General features: G+C 43.8%; 1 protein-coding gene across 2 annotated transcripts in view; it reads left to right on the top strand.

Moving 5' to 3' along the window:
- The window catches only part of ANKS1A (ankyrin repeat and sterile alpha motif domain containing 1A), an 836994-nt gene extending 813471 nt beyond the window's left edge, over nucleotides 1-23523 (top strand). For both annotated transcript variants that reach the window (XM_056557673.1, XM_056557674.1), the window contains one exon: nucleotides 21817-23523. In XM_056557673.1, coding sequence (XP_056413648.1) covers nucleotides 21817-21900 — 84 coding nt within the window. In that variant the 3' untranslated portion in view covers nucleotides 21901-23523. The remainder of the gene's footprint in view (nucleotides 1-21816) is intronic.
- The last annotated feature ends 666 nt before the right edge of the window (nucleotides 23524-24189 follow it).

The following is a 24189-nucleotide window of genomic DNA, read 5'->3' as shown; positions in this document are numbered from 1 at the left end:
GCAAATGAAAAATTACATTTTTCATTTTCACGGACCACTGTTCCAAAAATCTGTTAGACACCTGTGGGGCGTAAATGCTCACTGTACCCCTTATTCCATTACGTGAGGGGTGTAGTTTCCAAAATTGGGTCATATGTGGGGTGGGGGGTCCATTGTTATGGCTCTATGGGGGCTTTGTAAACACACGTAGCCTTCAATTCCGGACAAATTTTATCTTCAAAATCCCAATGGTGCTCCTTCTCTTCTGAGCATTGTAGTTCGCCCGCCGAGCACTTTACATCCACATATGGGGTATTTTCTTACTCAGAAAAAATGGGGTTACAAATTTTGGGGGGCTTTTTTCCTATGTTTCTTTTTGAAAATGAAAAATTTTTGGTAACACCAGCATTTTTGTGAATTTTATTTTTTTCATTTTTCCATCCAACTTTAATGAAAATTCGTCAAACACCTGTGGGGTGTAAAGGCTCACTATACCCCTTGTTACTTTCCGTGAGGGGTGTAGTTTCCAAAATGGGGTCACATGTTGGTATTTCTTTTTTTGCGTTTATGTCAGAACCGCTGTAAAATCAGCCACCCCTGTGCAAATCACCAATTTAGGCCTCAAATGTACATAGTGCGCTCTCATTCCTGAGCCTTGTTATGCGCCTGCAGAGCATTTTACGCCCACATATGGGGTATTTCTGTACTCAGGAGAAATTGCGTTACAAATTTTGGGGGGCTTTTTTTCCTTTTAACACTTGTGAAAATAAAAAGTAAAGGACAACACCAGCATGTTAGTGTAAAATTTTAAATTTTTTAACACTGACAGGCTGGTGTAGCCCCCAACTTTTCCTTTTCATAAGGGGTAAAAGTGCCCCGAAGTGAGAGAGCGCCATACGCATTTGAGGACTAAATTAGGGGTTGCATAGGGGTGGACATAGGGGTATTCTACGCCAGTGATTCCCAAACAGGGTCTCTTCAGCTGTTGCTAAACTCCCAGCATGCCTGGACAGTCAGTGGCTGTCCGGAAATGCTGGGAGTTGTTGTTTTGCAACAGCTGGAGGCTCCGTTTTGGAAACACTGCCGTACAATACATTTTTCATTTTTATTGGGGGGGACAGTGTAAGGGGGTGTTTATGTAGTGTTTTACCCTTTTATTATGTGTTAGTGTAGTGTAGTGTTTTTAGGGTACATTCACACGGGCGCAGGTTTACAGTGAGCTTCCCGCTAGAAATTTGCGCTGCGGCAAAAAATTTGCCGCAGCTCATACTTGAAGCAGGAAACTTACTGTAAACCCGCCCGTGTGAATGTACCCTGTACGTTCACATGGGGGGGGCAAACCTCCAGCTGTTTCAAAAGTACAACTCCCAGCATGTACTGACAGACCGTGCATGCTGGGAGTTGTAGTTTTGCAACAGCTGGAGGCACACTGGTTGGGAAACCTTCAGTTAGGTTCTGTTACCTAACTCAGTATTTTCCAACCAGTGTGCCCATAGCTGTTGCAAAACTACAACTCCCAGCATGTACTGATCGCCGAAGGGCATGCTGGGAGATCTAGTTATGCAACAGCTGGAGGGATCGCAACTACAGCTCCCGGCATGCCGAGACAGCTGTTTCGGCATGCTGGGATTTGCAGTTTTGCAACATTTGGAGGGCTACAGATAGAGACCACTGCACTGTGATCTCCAAACTGTGGGCCTCCAGATGTTGCAAAACTACAAATTCCAGCATGCACAGACAGCAAACAGCTATGTGGGCATGCTAGGAGTTGTAGTTTTGCAAGATCTAGAGTGCTACAGTATAGAGATCACTGTGCAGTGGTCTCTAAACTGTAGACCTCCAGCTGTTGCAAAACTGCATCTCCCACCATGCCCAGCAGCTGTCTGGGCATGCTGGGAGTTGTAGTTTTGCAACATCTGGAGGGCTACAGTCTCAGACTGTAGCCCTCTAGATGTTGCTAGGCAACTTACCGGCTTCCGTCGGATCCAGGGAGCCGTCCTCTTCTGCTGCACGACATGCCGCCCGCGCCGATCACCGCCGCCGATCCCTTCCTGCAGCTTCCACCGACGGGTAAGTGGATCTTCGGCGTTCGGTCTCCGTCATTTCCCCGTCCTGCCCCGCCTGTTGTGGGTGGGCAGAACGGGGAAACGAAAGTAAACCCCCCCCCTGCCCCTGATCTGCTATTGGTGGTCGCGGCTAGACCACCAATAGCAGAGATAGGAGGGGTGGCACCTCTACCACCTCACTCCTATCGCTAGAGGGGGATCGTGGGTGTCTTACACAACCGCGATCCCCCTTATATTCCGGGTCACCATAGACCCGTATGACCCGGAATCAGCACAAATCGCAAGTGTGAATTCACTTGCGATTTGCGCCGATCGCCAACATGGCACGGGGTGCCTGCTGATCGATATCACCAGTCACCCCGGCCCGGTCCCCGCCCGGCACGCGGCAGGGACCGAAATTCCCATGGGCGTACAGGTACTCCCTGGGTCCTTAAGACCCAGGTACAGAAGGCGTATTCATACGCCCTAGGTCCTGTACGGGTTAAGACGCTGGACCAGTATAGAGATGAGTATTTTTGTGTCCACGTTAAACAACGATATTGGACGGTAATTGGAGACATTAAGGTGGTCACGGTTGGGTTTAGGTATAACTGTAATCATAGCATCTAAGAACTCGGGAGTTAGGGACGTCTCGGAACGCAGAGCATTAAAGAAGGTTAGTAAGTGCGGAGCAAGGATTGCTTCAAACTTCTTGTAATATGCCGCAGTAAGGCCGTCCGGCCCTGGCGACTTCCCTGATTTTAAGCGCGCTATTGCATCCTGCACCTCTTCAAGTGTGAATGGCAAATTTAGAGTCTCCCTGGCTTCAGGTGTCAAAGAAGGTAAGTTCACAGAAGACAGGAAGGAGGCCAGAGAAGAAGAATCAAGAGATGAGCTTGAAGGAGCAGCATACAGACTAGAGTAGAACTGATGAAAGGCAGCGTAGATCTTGTCAGGGTGAGAGGTTTTGAGACCAGGACGCAACTGCAGGCAGTGAACTCAATTAAATGATGTCGTTTTCTTCAACATCATGGCCAACAGGCGATCAGGCTTATTAGCGTATTTGTAGTAAGTGGCCTTAGTCCATCTAACTGCCTTCTCAACAGAAACTGACATTAGTGCGTCCAGTCTCGTCCTGGTCTCCTTTAGTGAAAAGTGAAAGGACTGAGAGGGGTTTTCTTGATGAGCATAAGTCAGCCTGTTTAGTTTAGCCTCCAAAGCTGCCCTCAGATGCGTATGATCCTTTTTAATACCAGTAGCTATAGAAATAATACGACCTCGGATGTAAGGCTTATGAGCCATCCATATCCAAGCTGGTAGTGCATCCGGGGTAGAATTCTGGCTAAAGTAAAGGTTGAGATCAGACTCTAGCTGATCTCTTACTCGGGACATGGTAAGTAAAGCTTCGTTCAGACGCCATCTGAATGGACAGCGAAATGGTGATAGAAAGTCAATCATAACATACACCATATCGTGATCTGACCAGGCAGATGGTACATGTTTAGCATATAACAAGCTCGGCAGTAGCATCACGTTCAATAATATCCAGTCTATTCTGGTATAATGGCGTTGAGCCGGAGAATAATATGATTACCCCCTAGTAGTCCCATTATGTTCACGCCAGGCATCAGTTAGGCTAAGATTAACAAAGGATTGGCGTAATAAACGTTGCTGGCTGGCCGGTCTGCGGAGAGGGACCACGTTGGATCTGTCTAACCTCCCATCATAAACCATATTAAAATCACCAGCCCATATTAGTTGGTCGCAAGCTACGTGTTCAAGCGTTCTACAGGCATCCAAGAAAAATTGCATAGGGGCATCGGTGGGTGCATATACATTAAATATGCATAACTTCTTGTCATACAACGTTCCCAGTATTAGCAAAAATCTCCCCTCATGGTCTGTCCGTACCTGATCCACTATAAGTGGAAAGGAGTCGCGTATCAAGATCATGACGCCCCTACACCTAGATGTGAACGAGGAGAGGTAAAATCTACGGTATGACTTATGAAAAAATGAAGGACTGGACGACTGAGTGAAGTGTGTTTCCTGTAAATAAATCAGGTCAGGTTGCAATTTAACATAATATAGAAAGGCTTTCTTACGTTTAAGCGGGGAATTAAATCCCCGGACATTATGAGATATAACCTTAGCCATGGACAGGGTGCAAGATAGTTACGTTTGTTAAACATAATAGTGGTAGACCAGTGAAACCAACAGCTAAAATGGAGTCTGACCACATATTACCCTGCTCATACCCCACGACCGGTATATCACGTAGGTATGTACCTAGGAGAAAAACAAAAAACAGACAGACGTACATACAAAAACAAAACAAACATAAGTCCAGATCCTAGGACCGCCAGGCAGCCACCAGCGACTGCCTAGCAAGTTTTCCAAACCCTCTATGGAGGGATGAGGCACACTGGTCCGACATGCGGCCTAGCCACGGCAAAAGCGAAGTCGGAGACTGTCCCGATTAAAACACAGTCCTATGCAAGTAGGAGGTAGTGTCCCTTCACGACAGTCCATGACAAATATACATGAAATGCAATCCCCAAACAGAAAGGTATAATTCCAGAATAGCAAACATGAAGGCAAATGTCCATCTAGTCACCTAAGTCATATAGGCGGCCGAATGCCTCTCTGCTGTTTAGATGCACGGCCATCTTTGCCAACTGGGGTCCAAGCACGGGAGGCCCAGCTCGGGCGCTGTGTGAGAGGGGGTTGATCAACCAGGGGTATACGTGCCCGGGTGAGCACCTCTTGAGCCTCTGAGTATGTGCGGACAGTGCCCCTTTATCTGGAAAGACAGCGAGAATGGGAATCCCCACCTATAATGGATCCCCTCTTTCTGGAGTGCCAAGGTGATAGGCCTAAAATCCCGGCGTCTTGCTAAGGTGGAGGGGGCCAAATCAGAATAGATATGCACCGCAGCAGGAACTCCCGGCAGGGCAGTGACATTCCTGGCGGCCTGTAAAATCATGTCTCTCACCTCCGGGTAATGTAGTTTCAAGATTACGTCTCGGGGGAGATCCGGATTTTTGGGACGTGCGAGCGCCCTGTGGATCCTATCGAACCGCTGTATCTCCGGTTCCAGATGCGGGACCAGCTCGAAGAACAGAGAAGTGATGGTCTTAGACAGGTCTGTCACCTCCTCCGGCAGTCATCTTATGCGCAGATTGGCGCGGCGCGACCTGTTTTCCAGGTCCTCGAGTTTCAGCTCAAGGGCCTGAAGCTGCGATGAGTGGTCCTCCAGCTCCTTCTTGTCGGCTTCCACCGCCTCCGCCAGGTCGTCTCTGTATCCGCGACTCTCTGCCCCAGTTCGTGCAGTTGAGAGGAGATGTCAGTCACGGCCTTGGTAAGTTCGGTGCGGAACATACGCTGTATATTCTTAAACATGGATGCAGGCGTAAGGTCCCCACGGTCTGGGGTCTCCTCCTCTGAGTGCTCCACAGGCGAGCTCGAGCGGGACGCCGCCATCTTAGAGCGCAAGCTACTCCGGAACAAGTCCGGGATAGACTGCGATAAACGCTGGGTCAAATGATGCTTTTTCTTCTGCTGTGACAAGGGACTATTCCCCAAGGCTTTAACAGGGTCTCCGGGTCTTAGGAGCCGTTTTCCGGCGCTTAGAGAGGCTAGAAGGCCACAGTCAGCACGGAGCTCACTTCAACACCGTCCTCTCACGTGAGCCGCGCGCATGCGCCCCCTCAATAATGAAGATTTTTTATATTTCTCCTTCACCTTGCTGCTATTCTTATGAAAGAAACACCTAAAGGGTTAACACACTTTCTGAATGTCATTTTGAATACTTTGGGGGGGGTGCAGTTTTTATAATGGGGTCATTTATGGGGTATTTCTAATATGAAGACCCCTCGAATCCACTTCTAAACTGAACTGGTCCCTGAAGCATTCAGATTTAGAACATTTTGTGAATAAGTGGAAAATTGCTTCTGAACTTTGAAGCCCTCTGATGTCTTCCAAAAGTAAAAACATGTAAACTTTATGATGCAGAATTAAAGTAGACATATTGTATATGTGAATCAATATATAATTTATTTGGAATATTCATTTTCCTTACAAGCAGAGAGTTTGAAAGTTCGAAAAATGCAACATTTTCAAAATTTTCATGAAATTTTGGGACTTTTCACCAAGAAAAGATGCAAGTAACAACGAAAATTTACCACTGTGTTAAGGTGAAACATGTCACAAAAGAACAATCTCGGAATCAGAATAATCGGTAAAAGCATCCCAGAGTTATTAATGCATAAAGTGACAATGCTCAAAATTGCAAAAAAAGGGCTCAGTCCTTAAGGTGAAAAAGGGCTTAGTCCTTAAAGGGGTACTCTGCCCCTAGACATCTTATCCCCTATCCAAAGGATAGGGGATAAGATGTCAGATCGCCGGGGTCCCGCTGCTGGGGACCCCAGGATCTCTGCTGTGGCTCCCCGCTATCATTACTGCACAGAGCAGACTCGCTCTGTGTGTAATGACGGGCAATACAGGGGACGGAGCATTGTTAATTCGGCTCCGCCCCCTTTTACATAACTGCCCGCCCCCTCAATACAAGGCTATGGGAGGGGGCGTGATGGCCACCACTCCCCCTCCCATAGACTTTTATTGAGGGGGCGGGCCGTTACGTCACGAGGGGGCAGAGCTGTGACGTAACGATGCTCTGGCCCCTGCATCGCTGGTCATTACGCACGGAGCGAGTCTGCTCTGTGCAGTAATGATAGTGGGGAGCCGAGATCCCGGGGGTCCCCAGCAGCGGGACCCCAGCGATCTGACATCTTATCCCCTATCCTTTGGATAGGGGATAAGATGTCTATGTGCGGAGTACCCCTTTAAGGGGTTAAACCACTGCAGCAGCTTCCGGACTTCAGTATGATGGCGGCCATCTCCTCTGTATTTGTGATATAAGCTGTATTCTGCGCAGAATACAGCTTTTCACAAAGTAATGATTGTGAAGGAGACGCTCTGCGTCTCAACACCCCTATAGTGTCTCAACACCCCGTAGTGCAAGAGTCTTGGTGTTGTGAAGTGACTTCATGACCTTGCTCTACGTAATGGCAGCTCCCATCAAAAACATTATTAATAAAATATAAAAGTTACATAAAACACATATATACTATCTTAACTTTTCATCACCATTTATATTATAATTAGAACAAAATGGTGACACTTTACCTTTAACCAGTTGAAACAGAAGTTGTATCCCAGAGAGCTTTATTTGTGTGTTGAAACCAAACAAAAGTAGGTTAGTAAAGTTGAAAAAAAAAATCAACCAAGGAGATGAAGGGAAGGAGATGTGATTCTATATTTCTACCTACGCATTAATGTTATTTTGTTCTAAGGCTCTTTTCACACTAGTGATTTTTCCTTTATTGAAGTTCCGTCGCATGCTCCGTCACGATTTTTCGGCAAAAACCTGCCGTTACAAAACCCCTGACGGCCGAGACTAAATCGCATTGCAGCCTATGGGATTTTGTAACTGCCCGTTTGTACCCGTATATGCCCGTAATTCATTACGGACGTTATACAGTGACGGGACCTCGTGGCGGAAAAATTACTGAATTAGTGAATTACTGAATTAGCCCAAATAGGTAAGGCAAATTCAGAGTTCAAGTTAACAATAAAAACAAAAAAAAAACTCAGTGATTCTGAACATGGTGTTAAAGTGATTGCATAAGCGTCAGAATATTTATTTTTCCTCTCATAAATACACAGCAAAAACTGCATGCGTAATGTGAGAATGTTATTGCAGATCTCACTGGATCTCAGCCCTATATACAGAACTTTGTGAAACCAATTACAAATCCACAACATAATGAGCTGCATCTGCAAATCTGCAGGTAATATTCACATGTGTTCTGACCAATGTGGATTTATACAAAGTGAAAATTTTATATATATTTTTTTTTTTGCTCCAGGCCATAGCATGGCAAAAGCTATATTAAATAAATGTTAAGATATTTTTCACCCAAGGAAGTGCTGCCCCTTTCAGCTTTGATGCCCTAGACCAGGGGTCTCAAACTCAAATTATCTGGGGGCGAGGCTGGGCTGCACCACATATAATGCCCCCATCATGTGCCCCTCACATATAATGCCCCCATCATGCGCCCCTCACATATTATGCACCCTTCACATGTCATGCACCCCTCACATATGCCCCCCATCATGCACCCCTCACATATAGTGCCCCCTTCATGCGCCCCTCACATATAATGCCCCCACCATGCGCCCCTCACATATAATGCCCCTATCATGCGTCCCTCACATATAATGCCCCCATCATGCCCCCAGATAGATATGACCCCCCATTAGGAAGGGGGTTCCCCAGTAGGTACACAGGCCCCCATATAGATATGACCCCCATCTGGTAGGGCTCCCCAGTAGGTACACAGGTCCCCAGATAGATATGACCCCCATCAGGTAGGGCTCCCAAGTAGGTATAGAGACCCCAGATAGATATGATCCCCATCACTGATGAGGGAAATATCTATCTGGGGGCCTGTCTACCTAATGAAGTAGGTGTACAGGCCCCAGATAGATATTACCCCCGACAGGTAGGGCTCCTATTTAAACAATTATGCCCCCTAAGAAGATAGGTTAGCCCCTGGTGATAAGCAGGTCCTCCCTTTTTAGGCAAGTAACTAGCCAAGTTAAGTTGAGTTTCACAGCTACAGTACTTCTCCCGGCTGCAGCCTATAACAAGCCTTCTTTGCTGGGATGCGCGCGCTAGGGGACGTCATCACATGCACCGCGCAGGACGTCAGCGTCCTGAACTGTGGATGCGATGACGTCACAAATCACGTGCATCCCTCCAGGAAGGCTCGTTGTAGGCTCAAGCAGGGAGGCTGTGTGAGCCTGGGCCGCACCACATGTAATGCCCCCATCATGCGCCCCTCGCATATAATGCTCCATCATGCGCCCCTCGCATATAATGCTCCATCATGCGCCCCTCACACATAATGCCCCATCATGCGCCCCTCACATATAATGCCCCTGTGAGGTGGATTTTTCAAACCCATGCAAAAGTCAGCGAGGGCAGAGCCCGAGGTCGCACGTCTGCATGAGATAATTAAGCCATGCCCCCTTATCTCCCCCTCTTGGAGGATGGAGGACGCAGCTCTGCATTAGACAAGAAGACCCAGCAGGGGGAGAGAGAGGACGTACACAGCTCTCTCCCCTCCCCTCCCCTGCTCTGTCTTCAGAGGACCTAATTTACCACGGGGTAGTTGCAAGTTTGCATGGGGACAACACGGAGCAGGGGAAGGGGAGAGAGGACGTACGTGAACAGCTCCTCAACTCCCTAATGACTTCTATGTGTGAAGGAGGACATACTGCACTGCATGGGCTGGGGATGATTTCTGTGTGTGAAGGAGACATATTACATGGGCTGGGGATTATAGACTGCAGGGGAATAAATATCATACTGGGGATGATTTCTATGTGTGAGGGGGGGGGGGACTCCTGGATGACACATGCTGGGAGTTGTAGTCCATGTTTTGTGTGTATGCCAGTGTTTCCCAACCAGGGAATGCTGGTAGTAGTAGTTTTGCATCTGTAGGCACCCTGGTTGGGATGAACTACACTGGTGTATGAACTACAACTCCCAGGAGACTACTGAGATACAATAGAGGTGTTGGTGAACTACAACTCCCAGGAGACTAAGACAATGGAGGTGTTTGTGAACTACAACTCACAGGAGAGTACTGAAATAATACAATATAGGTGTTGGTGAACTACAACCCCCAGGAGACTACAGAGGCAGCATGCTGGTGTTATACTACAGACTAAAGACTCCTGAATGAAACATGCTGGGAGTTGTAGTCCTTTTTGTGTGTGTGTATGCCAGTGTATCCCAACCAGGGCTGAGTTATATTAGTGTGTTGTGTATAACTCTGCATAGGCTGTATATATAAATATATTAGTGTGCTGTGTATAACTCTGCAAAGGCAGTACATATATATATATATATGTGTGTGTGTGTATATATACATATATATACATATACATATATATATATATATATATATATATATATATATATATATATGCTGTGTATAATGCAGGTTTCCTCAAGCTGCAAGGGGGAGGATGAACTGCACGGGCTGGTTTCTGCTTTTTCATGGGGTGTTTATTAGCCCCGTAAAGAGGACATAGAAATGAATGGAGTTTGTACAGGACATGAACATCACTGTATGAACCCTGTGCATTTCTATGTCAGCATTCATACAGCGACGTAGAATTGCATGGGGATCATACTGGGAAGCAGAAATGCATGGGGTTCATACAGGGAAGCAGAAATGCACTGCGTCCATACAGGGATGTAGAAATGCACTGGGTCCATACAGGGAAGCAGAGATGCACAGGGTTTGTACAGTGGTCTTCATGTCAGCGTTCATTGCATAGCAGCTTCGAGACAGAATCATGTCAGGAGGGACGTACAGGAGCACAAACATACAGGAGAAATAACACAGTAGCCTGTACATCTTCATCCTGGAGAAATCAAGAAGGAGGAGAAAACGGACTTTGGCGGCGGCCACCGCATTAAAACTTCACTTGCAGAATTCTGCAAGTGGAGTTTGATTAAATTATTAACCTGTCTAGGACCAAGGGCGTACCTGTACGTCCTCAGCTTTCTGTTCACCACTGGCAGTAGGGCAGTGAACGGAATGGGATGCCTGCTGAAATCTTCAGAAGGCATTCGTGCCAATGCCTGGAGGGCTCCTGAGCCCCCTCTTGGTCAATTCAGACAGGAGATTTACAGCGATTCCAGGTCATATGTGTCTCCAGTGACCCGGTAAATAAGGGTGTTCAGGGCTGTCCAAGACAGCTTCAATCACCCTGAAGTGATAGAAGTGAGGTGGCGGGGTACCACCCCACCTATCTCTGCTATTGGTCGGTCAGAAGCGACCGACCAATAGCAGATCATGGAGGTGGCGTGAGGGTTAAAGTTCAGTTCCCCCGCTCTGCCTACCCATGGTAGTCCGGGCAGAGTGGGGGAACTGTGATGTGAGCAGCGGTGAAGGTCCTCCTCAATCAGTGGCAGGCGGCGATCGTGCTGTTGACGGGAGCCAGGAGGTGAGTAGTTACCTAGTAACATGTGAAGGGCCACAGTTTGGAGATCACTGTACAGTGGTCTCTAAATTGTGTCCATTAAGATCTTGCATAACTACAACTCCCAGCATGCAAGAACAGCAAATGGCTTTCAGGGCATGCTGAGAGTTGTATATGCGTGCCTCCAGCTGTTGCATCTCTCCAACTCCCAGCATGCCCTTCGGCTATCAGTTCATGCTGGGAATTGTAGTTTTTCAACTGCTGGAGGCACACTGGTGGGTAAGCAGTCAGTTTGGACAACCTAACTGAGTGCTTACCCACCAGTATGCCTCCAGTTGTCGCAAATGCCTCCTGAACAACTTCAGCAGGCATCCAGTTCCATTCACCGCCCGGTTACCAGTGGTGAACAGAAGCGCTGAGGGCGTATAGGTATGTCCTTGGTCCCTGTATGAACCCCATGCATCTCTGCTTCCCTGTATGAACCCCATGCATCTCTGCTTCCCTATACGGACCCCGTGGATTTCTACATCCCCTGTATGGACCCCGTGCATCTCTGCTTCCCTGTATGAACCCCGTGCATTTCTGCTTCCCTGTATGAATCCCGTGCCTTTCTGCTTCCCTGTATGAACCCAGTGCATTTCTGCTTCCCTGTATGAACCCCGTGCATCTCTGCTTCCCTGTATGAACCCTGTGCATCTCTGCTTCGCTATATGAACCCTGTGCATCTCTGCTTCCCTGTATGAACCCTGTGCCTTTCTGCTTCCCTGTATGAACCCTGTGCCTTTCTGCTTCCCTGTATGAACCCAGTGCATTTCTGCTTCCCTGTATGAACCCCGTGCATTTCTGCTTCCCAGTATGAACCCTGTGCATTTCTACGTCGCTGTATTAACGCTGACATAGAAATGCACAGGGTTCATACAGTGATGTTCATGTCCTGTACAAACCCCATTCATTTCTATGTCCTCTTTATGGGGCTAATAAACACCCCATGAAAAAAACAGAAACCAGCCCGTACAGTTCGTCTTCCCCCTTGCAGCTTGAGGAAACCTGCGTTATAAACAGCACACTAATTAATATATACATATATATATCACATAGTAGAGTAGTTAGGAGTAGCCGTATTAGTCCAGTGATACTGGATGATGGACAACTACTTCAGCTTCAACAGTGAAATATACCAGCAGATGATGGGAACTGCTATGGGGACCAGGATGGCACCACAATATGCCAATCTGTTCATGGCTGACCTTGAAGAGCGATTCCTGAATACCCAAATTCACAAACCCTACAGATACTACAGATACATTGATGATATTTTCATTGTTTGGACTGAAGGAGAGGATAAACTCAAACAATTTCATGATGCCTTCAACACATTTAATCCATCCATCAAACTCAAAATGGACTTCTCTACAGAAAGTGTAAACTTTCTGGACACCACGGTAACTATAAATAAAGACACAATACAGACATCTGTATACAGAAAACCCAAAGACCCAGATCCAGATCCAGCTATCTACACAATTCAAGTTTCCATCCGTCCCACACCAAGAAAGGCATCATGTACAGCCAAGCCATCAGGTACCACCGCATCTGCTCCAACCCTGATGACAGAGACACACATCTACAAACGCTAGCTGAGAAATTTAAACAAAAAGGTTACAAACCAAGTACCATCCAGAAGACAATCCACTCTGCTCTTCAAACACCATGTGAACACCTGCTGCAATACAGAGAGAAACAAACCTCATCACGCATACCACTGGTAACCACATACAATCCCACCCTTGAGGAAATACGCAAAATCATAAAGGACCCTCAGCCAATACTAGCAGAAGATGAGGTGTTAAAGCAAATCTTTCCTGAACCACCCATCTTGGCCTTCAGACAACCACCCAACTTAAAACAAAAGCTGGTCAATAGGAAACTACCCACAGAAACATCAGATACAGACAATGGGACCAAACCCTGCACAAAACCGCGCTGTAAAGTCTGTCAACACATCTGCACAAATTCTGAGGCCTCCCACAACAACAAGACATACAACATGAAGGGACAATACTCCTGCACCACAGAGAATGTAGTCTACATGATACAATGCACCAAGTGTGATCTGGGATGTTACATTGGTGAGACCAGTCAGCCACTCAATAAAAGGATGAACCTCCACAGATCGTCCATAAACAACCATAGAGAAAAGGACTATTGCACCCCAGTTGGACACCATTTCACCCAAACAGGTCACTCCCTACAGGACCTCAAAATCAAGACCCTGAAAGGAAACGACAAGAACACCCAGGAAAGAAAGACATTGGAAGCCAAAATTATAGTTTTTTATGACTCCAAGAACAGAGGACTTAATGTGGATTTAAGCTTCTTATCCCATTATCAAAATTTCCTATAACCTTTGCTAAACTGTCTTCCCTCTCCCTGCTCTAACACCATTACACCCCTGCTCCCCGTCCCCTGTCTCTCTTATCTTCAGTCTATGGTTCTGTAGTAAAATTGTCCTTTCTCCTCTGTCCAGCGTAACCATCATTCTCTCCTCTGCTCTGCAACTACCGATGATTTTGCTTTATATATATATATATATATATATATACACATATATATATATATATATATATATATATATATATATATATATATACAGCCTGTGCAGAGTTATACACAGCACATTAACCCCTTAAGGACTGAGCCTTTTTTTGCAATTCTGACCACTATCACTTTATGCATTAATAACTCTGGGATGCTTTTTTGTTTTTTCGTGACATATTCTACTTTAACACAGTGGTAAATTTTCGTCGTTACTTGCATCCTTTCTTGGTGAAAAATCCCCAAATTTCATGAAAATTTTGAAAATGTTGTATTTTTCTAACTTTGAAACTCTCTGCTTGTAAGGAAAATGGATATTCCAAATAAATTATATATTGATTCACACATACAATATGTCTACTTTATATTTGCATCATAAAGTTGACATGTTTTTGCTTTTGGAAGACATCAAAGGGCTTCAAAGTTCATCAGCAATTTTCCAATTTTTCAAAATCGTAATTTTTCAGGAACCAGTTCAGTTTTGAATTGGATTTGAGGGGTCTTCATATTAGAAATACCCCATAAATGACCCCATTATAAAATCTGCATCCCCCCCCCCCCCCAAGTATTCAAAATGACTTTCGAAAAGTGTGTTAACCCATTTTGGTGTTTCATAGGAATAGCAGCATGGTGAAGGAGAAAATGCAAAATCTTAATTTTTTACACTAGCATGTTCTTGTAGACCCAGTTTTTAAAATTTTACAAGGGGTAAAAGGAGAAAAAGCCCCCCAAAATTTTAACCCAATTTCTCTCGAGTAAGGAAATACTAGGTGGATGTCAAGTGCTCTGTGGGTGCACTACAAGGCTCAGAAAGGAAGGAGGTACAATGGGATTTTGGAGGGTTTGAAGTTTTTCTGAAATGGTTTTTGGGGGGCATGTCACATTTATGAAGCCCCTATGGTGCCAGAACAGCAAAAGAAACAGCAAAATAGTATGCCATTTTGGAAACTATACCCCTCAAGGAACGTAACAAGAGGTCCAGTGAGCCTTAACACCCCACAGGTGTTTGACGACTTTTCATTAAAGTCAGATGTGTAAATTAAATTTATTTTTCACTAAAATGCTGGTTTTCCCCCAAATTTTAAATTTTTGCATGGGGTTATAGGGGAAAATGCCACCCAAAATTTGTAACCCCATCTATTCTGAGTATGGAAATACCCCATGTGTGGACGTCAAGTGCACTGCTGGTGCACTACAATGCTCAGAAGAGAAGTCACATTTTGCTTTTGGAAAGCAAATTTTGCTGAAATGGTTTTTGGGTCGCATTTAGGAAGCCCCTATGGTGCCAGAACAGCAAAAAAAAAAAAAAACACATGGCATACTATTTTGGACACTACACTTAAGGAACGTAACAAGGGGTACAATGGAAAATTTGATTTTTTTCACTAAAATGCTGATATTACCCCAAATTTTTCATTTTCATAAGGGGTAATTGGAGAAAAAGCCTCCTAAAATGTGTAACCCCATTTCTGGAAATACCCCATATGTGGATGTAAATTGCTCTGCGGGCAAACTACAATGCTCAGAAGAGAAGGAGCGCCATTGAGCGTCTGGTGAGAGAATTTTGTTGGAATTGAAGTCGAGGGCCATGTGCGTTTACAAAGCCCCCCGTGGTGCCAGAACAGTGGACCCCCCACATGTGACCCCATTTTGGAAACTACAACCCTCACAGAATTTAGTAAGGGGTGCAGTGAGAATTTACACCCCACTGGTGTTTGACAGACCTTTGGAACAGTGGGCTGTGCAATTGAAAAATAAAATATTTCATTTTCACGGACCACTGTTCCAAAAATCTGTTAGACACCTGTGGGGCGTAAATGCTCACTGTGTCTCCAGCTGTTGTAAAACTCCTAGCATGCCTGGACAGTCAGTGGCTGTCCGGCAATACTGGGAGTTGTTGTTTTTCAACAGCTGGGGGCTCTGTTTTGGAAACAGTGCCGTACAAGACGCTTTTTATTTTTTTATTGAGGGCGGGAGGGACTGTGTAAGGGTATGTGTATATGTAGCGTTTTACTTTTTATTTTGTGCAGGTGTAGTGTAGTGTTTTTAGGGTACATTCACACGGTCGGATTTACGGTGAGTTTGAGTTGGGAGTTTGAGCTGCGGCTGATAATTTTCCGCTGTAAACCCACCCGTGTGAATGTACCCAAAGGCGGAACATCGCTGCGGCCTTGTGATAGGCTGACGGCTCTCCGACATTCCCGTCCCCAGCGTAAGGCCGACGTCGGAACATGCGTTAGTTTATTATGTTAACATTTTGCAGCCCGGGCATAGTGTAAAGTAGTGTCAGCGCCAGCGGCCCGCAACAAACAGGAGGACAAGGAGGGCAGTGCTTGCGGGTGATATGTGAGTATTTACCCCAATGGGGACAGTGCACCGCTTTTGCAGCCCGGGCATAGCTTACAGTATAGAGCAGTGGTCTTCAACCTGTGGACCTCCAGATGTTGCCTGAACTACAACTCTCGGCATGGGAGTTGTGGGTTTGCAACATCTGGAGGTCCACAGGTTTAAGACCACTGGCCAGCAGCCTGCAAAAAACAGGATGACAAGGAGGGCAGTGCTTGCGGGTGATAAGTGAGTATTTACCCTGATGGGGACAGTGCTGGCGTGACAATTAATTTGTGGGGGGGGGGGGAGGGAAATACCATTATATACCGTGAAACCGCCATAAGTTACAAAAATACCGTGATACACATATTTGGTCATACCGCCCAGCCCTAACCTCTGTCCATTTTAGGAACTGTCCAGAGTAGGAGCAAATCCCCATCGTAAACCTATCCTGCTCTGGACAGTTCCTAAAATGGAAAGATGTGTCAGCAGAGACCACTGTGGTCAGACAGAAAGGAAATTAAAAAACAAAAGAACTTCCTTTGGAGCATATAGAAGCTGATAAGTACTGGAAGGATTAAGATTTTTAAATAGAAGTAATTTACAAATCTGTTTAACTTTCTTGCACCAGTTGATTTAATTTAGTTTTTTCCCAGGGGAGTACCCCTTTAATGGAAAACAGTCAGCCTGTTTACCCACACTAAACCCAATTCACTGGGTTATAGTGTGGATGAACAGGATTTCAACGAGGGGGCACTTGCTAAAATAATTCAATTAGGTCCTAAGATATGTCCCAGTCTAAATTCAGTTAATTGCACTTTAGAGGTGGGCCCTCGCCAGCTCAATTTACATATTCATAGTGGAGTCACTGGAGCACTCTGCTCTTTGCAGCACTTATGTGACTCCATGTCACTAAGACAGTAACATAGTTCATAAGGTTGAAAAAATCCATCAAGTTCAACCTATATCCCTAATGAGTCCCTACTGAGTTGATCCCGAGAAAGGCAAAAAAAAACTCATCTTAGAGGTAAAAATTCCTTCCCAACTCCAAATATGGTAGTCAGAATAAATCACTGGATCAATGTTTTGTCCCTATAAATCTAGAATCCATAACCTGTAATGTTATTACTCTCCAAAAATGCATCCAAGTCCCTTTTGAACTCTGACCACTTCCTCCGGGAGAGAGTTCCACATTCTCACTGTTCTTACAGCAAAGAACCCCCGCCTGTGCTGGTGTAGAAACCTTCTTTCCTCTAAACGTAGAGGATGCACTCTTGTTCTAGATAGTCCTGGGTATAAATATGTCATGGGAGAGATCTCTGTATTGTCCCCTGATATATTTATACATAGTTATTAGGATTCCCCTAAGCCTTCTTTTTTCCCCATATTACTCTGGTTGCCCGTCTTTGAACCCTCTCCAGCTCCACTATATCTTTCTTGTACACTGGTGCCCAGTACTGTATATACTATGTGTGGTCTGACTAGTGATTTGTACAGCGGTAGAATTATTTCCTTGTCGGGGGAATCTATACCCCTATTGATGTACCCCATGATTTTATTTGCCTTGGCAGCAGCTGCCCGACACTGGTCACTACAACTAAATTTACTGTAAACTAAGACTCACAAGTCCTTTTCCATGTCAGTCGTCCCAATTGTGCTCCCATTTAATACATAATTCCAGCCTGGATTTTTTCTCCCCATGTGCATTACCTTACATTTATCAGTGTTGAACCTCATCTGCCACTTCCCAGCCCAAACCTCGAACATATGCAGATCCCTTTGTAACAGTGCACAGTCCCCTATTGTGTTAACCACTTTACAGAGTTTTGTATCATCTGCAAAGATTGCTACTTTACTATTCAGACCCTCTACAAGGTCATTAATGAATATATTAAATATAATAGGACCCAAGACTGACCCCAGTGGTACCCCACTAGTAACAGTCACAAAATCAGAATAAGCACTATTAATAACCACCCACTTTTTCCTATCACTGAGCCAGTTACTTACCCACTTACACACATTCTCCCCCAGCCCAATCCTTCTCATTTTATACACCAACCTTTTATGTGGCACTGTATCAAATACTTGAAAAAATACAGTTACATGACATCTAGTGATTGCCCCTGGTCCAGTCTGGAGCTCACCTCCTCATAAAAGCTGATCAGATTAGTTTGACCGGACCGATCCCTCATAAATCCATGCTGATATAGGGTCATACATTTTATTTTTATCAAGATACTCCAAAATAGCATCTCTCAGAAAACCCTCAAACAATTTACATACAACGGAGGTTAAACTGACAGGCCAATAATTCCCAGGTTCACTTTTTGACCCCTTTTTAAATATTGGCATCACATTTGCTTTGCGCCAGTCCTGGGAAACAAACCCAGTCAAAGACAATGGATATGTAAATTGAGCTGATGCGGCTCCGCCTCTAGAATGCAATACACTGAATTTAGAAGAGGATTTTCTGGGGGACGTACCTCGGAACCTATTTTTCACATCAAGTAGGGGAAAATGATAAAATCACTCAATATTAAGGAAAATTTTATGGAACCATCTTGTAGTTTGCATTTCTAAAACCAATACAAACACATTTCTGCTGATAAAAGGGTACATTTGTCTGCAGATAAAAGGGAAGTTGCTTACAGAGCTGCGGACTTGGCTTATTGAAAGAACCCCAAGGCAACAATGCTAACCACTAAGCCATTGGCTTGCCGCATAACCTTTTCTAAAAAAAAATGTCACTGTCGTTTTAAAACTTTCCTACATATATGATCTGTACTGTATTTGTATATAACATAATTTACGAAAAACTGATTCCTACCCCAGAAAAACTGCTCTAAAGTCATCCCCATTAGGTGTCTCACTTCTCTGCAATGTTTTTTTTTTACTGCAATGGTGTTACTGGAAATTTCACTAATAACTAAGAACAGGACAGAACAAAGGGTAGGAATTATCTGAGTTCTGTGTGCAAGAGAGGGGGGGGGGGGGGGGGGAGACTTAACTGGGTACCTGCAAAATTATCCATGATGTTCCTGAAATTTAAATCATTGTTTCCTTTTCACCTATTACCACCCATAAAGCTCAGGTCAGTTGCCCCTAAATACCAGGATACCTGCTGCAGTGTGATCTCCCCCTGTCCCCTCTCTTTAACATCTCAGCAGCACTTTAATACTTAGGTTCATTCTGCTCACTCTGCACCTTGCAAACCAAATGCAACAGCCCCCCCCCCCCCTTATCTGTGTGTGTTTGTATATATACAGTCATGGCGGTAAATGTTGGCACCCCTGAAATATTTCTAGAAAATTAAGTATTTTTCACTGAAAAGGATTGCAGTAACACTTGTTTTGCTATACATGTTTATTCCCTTTGTGTGTATTGTAACTTAACCAAAAAAGGGAGGAAATAAAAGCAAATTGGACATAATTTGACACCAAACTCCAAAAATGGGCTGGACAAAATTATTGGTACCCTTTCAAAATTGTGGAAAAATAAGATTGTTTCAAGCATTTGATGCTCCTTTAAACTCCTTTAACCCCTTAAGGACCAAGGACGTACCGGTACGTCCTTGGTCCTGCTCTTCCAATATAACGCGGGGTTACACAGTAACCCCGCGTCATATCATGGCGGGCCCGGCGTCATAGTGAAGCCGGGACCCGCCTCTAATAGCGCGCAGCGCCGATCGCGGCGCCGCGCGATATTAACCCTTTAGCCGCGCGCTCAAAGCTGAGCCGCGCGGCTAAAAGTGAAAGTGAAAGTTCCCGGCTAGCTCAGTCGGGCTGTTCGGGATAGCCGCGGCTAATCGCGGCATCCCGAACAGCTGACAGGACAGCGGGAGGGCCCCTTCCTGCCTCCTCGCTGTCCGATCGCCGAATGACTGCTCAGTGCCTGAGATCCAGGCATGAGCAGTCATGCGGCAGAATCGTCGATCACTGGTTTCTTATGAGAAACCAGTGATCAACATAGAAGATCAGTGTGTGCAGTGTTATAGGTCCCTATGGGACCTATAACACTGCAAAAAAAAAGTGAAAAAAAAAAGTGAATAAAGATCATTTAACTCCTCCCCTATTAAAAGTTTGAATCACCCCCCTTTTCCAATAAAAAAAAAAACACAGTGTAAATAAAAATAAAAATAAACATATGTGGTATCACCGCGTGCGGAAATGTCCGAATTATAAAAATATATCATTAATTAAACCGCTCGGTCAATGGCGTGCGCGCAAAAAAATTCCAAAGTCCAAAATAGTGCATTTTTGGTCACTTTTTATATCATTTAAAAATGAATAAAAAGTGATCACTAAGTCCTATCAATGCAAAAATGGTACCGTTAAAAACTTAAGATCACGGCGCAAAAAATGAGCCCTCATACCGCCCCATACACGGAAAAATAAAAAAGTTATAGGGGTCAGAAGATGACAATTTTAAACGTATTAATTTTCCTGCATGTAGTTATGATTTTTTCCAGAAGTCCGACAAAATCAAACCTATATAAGTAGGGTATCATTTTAATCGTATGGACCTACAGAATACATATCAGGTGTCATTTTTACCGAAAAATGTACTACGTAGAAACGGAAGCCCCCAAAACTTACAAAACAGCGTTTTTTTTTTCAATTTTGTCGCACAATGATTTTTTTTCCCGCTTCACCATAGATTTTTGGGCAAAATGACTGACGTCATTACAAAGTAGAATTGGTGGCGCAAAAAATAAGCCATCATATGGATTTTTAGGTGTAAATTTGAAAGAGTTATGATTTTTTAAAGGCAAGGAGCAAAAAACGAAAATGCAAAAACGGAAAAACCTCCGGTCCTTAAGGGGTTAAACAAGTAACTTGTTTAAAGGAGTTTAAAGGAGTTTAAACATAAATATCACACCTGAAAGCAGATAAAAAGGAGAGGATGTTCACTTAGTCTTTGCATTGTGTGTCTGTGTGTGCCACACTCAGCATGGACAACAGAAAGAGGAGAAGAGAACTGTCTGAGGACTTCAGAACCAAAATTGTGTAAAAATATCAACAATCTCAAGGTTACAAGTCCATCTCCAGAGATCTAGATTTGCCTTTGTCCACAGTGCACAACATTATCAAGAAGCTTGCAACAAATGGCACTGTAACTATTCTCCCTGGATGTAGACGGAAGAGAAAAATTGATGAAAGGTGTCAACGCAGGATAGTCCGGATGGTGGATAAGCAGCCCCAAACAATTTCCAAAGATAGTCAAGCTGTCCTGCTGGCTCAGGGAGCATCAGTGTCAGCACAAACTATCTGTTGACATTTAAATTAAATGAAATGAAACGCTTTAAGGGTGCCAATAATTTTGGCCAGTCCATTTTTGGAGTTTGGTGTGACATTATGTCCAATTTGCTTTTTTGCCTCCCTTTTTTTGTTTAGTTCCAATACACACAAGGGGAATAAACATATGTATAGCAAAACATGTTACTGCAATCCTTTTCTGTGAGAAATACTTAATTTTCTTAAAACATTTCAGGGGTGCCAACATTTACGGCTATGACTGTGTATACTACTGCTATAGCTCAGGTCCTGCCCCTTGAAATGAAGAGAATGACCAATATCTGTGCATTATTAAGGGAGCTCTTATAGGATCAATAACAACAATGAGAGCACTAAAATCATCTTATCACCATTCTGAAACAAAGGGAAAGGCATATCAAGTCAGTGAAATGGACAGGAAACCAACAGTTTAGATCTTCCTGTGATTGCAAATTTGTGGTGGATATTTAAAAAATGAATTGTTACAATAGGTGCAATCTTTATATTTTTCTTTTCCCCATTTCTTCTAGTTCCTTACTGCATACTGCAGTCGAAGGACCTCTGCAGTTCTTCAGTTTTCCTCTGGTACCATATCTCCTGGGAAAAGCATTTAAAAAATTGGAGCCCCGACTGACTGAGGAAATGGAGTTATCCTGTACTGTTATTTTAATTCAGAACTAACAAGTTGTATTAAAAGGGATCCCAATAATCATTTGTTTTATTGAAGAAAAACTTAGGCATATAAGGAAAATATGTGATGTCACGTTATTCCTCCAATACTACTTTAACATGTAGCGTTCAAATCCCTGCAGCACAGAGAATACTCTCTGTTTATACTTATTTCTTTTACCAGGTGGTTTCAGCTTAACCACTCCCGATCACATTGTAGCACTTTTTTGAGAATAAGGGTAACTGTTCAGGACATGACCATTGAAGGCATTGTAAGAAATATATTGTGTGTGTTTGTTTCTTCCTAAATAAGATAGCCTAATAAACTTAATGAACTATTCTTTACCTTTTAGCTACTAATCAAATACATTTTTATAATTGAAATGTAATCCCGTGCATAGTCTGTATTATGTGTTAAGGCAGGGCTTTAGTGTCAGGTATTTTGTGGTGTGTCAGATGGGCTATAAAGCAAATGTTTTAATAATCAGTGAATAGGCATTTAATTATGGAGAACATGTTGCCAAGACTGATTTTGAGATTGATACCATGAAGAATTGCTTATTGCCTTAAGTCCTTTAAACATATGCATGGTACTTGTTTTTAATTTTGTTAAATGAAAGCAGTTTTGCATACTAGAGCATTACATCTTAGAGTATGTTTTTAGCATTCTGTTGTTACTTGTTGAGCATATTAATAATTGCCAAACACCATTTCTCACAAATCCCAAAAGGTTATGTCACCAGTTATCATGCTGTCATCCTAATTTTTTTTTATTAGTTTTAATAAGTAAATGTTTATTTTTGGTTGTTTTTTTTCATATATTTTATGGGAGGAGCTGTAGGAGGGCATAGGAAATATCAAAGACGGTACATTCATCATCAATATTATTTCTTTTTTATATGACCATTTATCTTTGGAAAATAATACTATTTTCCATTTCAAATAATAAAAAATAATCTCAGCTCTTCCAACCTGCTAACTTGATGGCACCCTAGCAGAGTTTAACTCTGGAAGACAGGTTCTTACTGACTTTAAGGTACTTCAGTGTATTTGGCAAAAGTTTTGTGCCTAATATACCATTACACTAACATTTTAGTCAGCACTAGTTTGAAGCTGCTATATCTAATCCTGTATTTATCCTGTAGTGTATGATCAGTATTTTAAGTTGAATATGATAATATTGATATGCATTTTATAAGCAGTACAGTTGACCCTATTCCCTAATGATGGGGATTCTAGCCTTCTAGTTATTATAATCCTAAAAAAGATAGTAGGTGGGGTTTCTCAAGAGGGGGCACTGTTGTCTTTAAAATTGGACATTTTCTACTGGTGAGGAATGTTTCTGCGGGATGAAATTGGACATACTGAACTGTTTAATCATGCTGAAAATCACTTTACTGAGCAAGTGAGGAAAGCACATCTGTATAAGGAGGCTGAGTTTCTTACATGAATAATGTGCTGCGCTGTAAAAAAAAAAATGTTTACACTAATAATTAACTGTGTATCTATACAACTCTTTACAAAGGTACAAGAAAGTGCTTCTACATTAAACATATTACCCTGCACAATGATGAATTAGGCTATTGTCATGATATTTCAATGTTTATCCCTTTACTTACCAAAGGAAGCAAATGAGCGACTAATGACACATTTTTGTTGCAGACCTTATTTTCCTCTAGTCTAAGCTGATGTGTTTTATAGTCCATCATAAGGCTGCACAATATATCGCAATCGAATCTCAATTTTTGCGAATTGCTGTATAGCAATTTCCCCCTTTCAAAGAATGTGTGATTATTAGGAGAGACAGTGAGACGCATGCTTAACGGGCCTGGCCGCGCTGCATGGAAACAGGCAAGCAGATGAAACAAGGGGGCTGAGCCGTGACAGGCCCAGCTCTCGTGCGGCGCGCTCCAGACCCTCTAGCCTGGGGCTTGCTGTCTCTCCTCCCAGCAGTGCTCAGCACTGGGAGTACAGGACTTAACCCTTCCACGACTGGCTGCCGTATGTTTATGGCGCAGCCTTGCGGCGGGTCTATGAAGCTAGCTCCGAAGCTCCGGCATTAACCCTTTAGAATGATGTCTAAAATGCTGAAAACAGGTGCCAGTAGCCCAGTGGAGCTGATCGGGACATCCACGGCAAAACCTACTGGGTCCCGATCAGCTGAGACGATGGCACAGCACTAATCGGTGTCTGCAAGCAAAATATTACAAGCAAAGCATAGGGGATAAGTTTTA

Source organism: Hyla sarda, chromosome 2 (genome assembly GCF_029499605.1).
Source record: "Hyla sarda isolate aHylSar1 chromosome 2, aHylSar1.hap1, whole genome shotgun sequence".
Lineage (NCBI taxonomy): Eukaryota > Metazoa > Chordata > Amphibia > Anura > Hylidae > Hyla > Hyla sarda.
The sequence above is the reverse complement of the archived record's forward strand: the minus strand, read 5'-3'. Positions and strand labels throughout refer to the sequence as shown.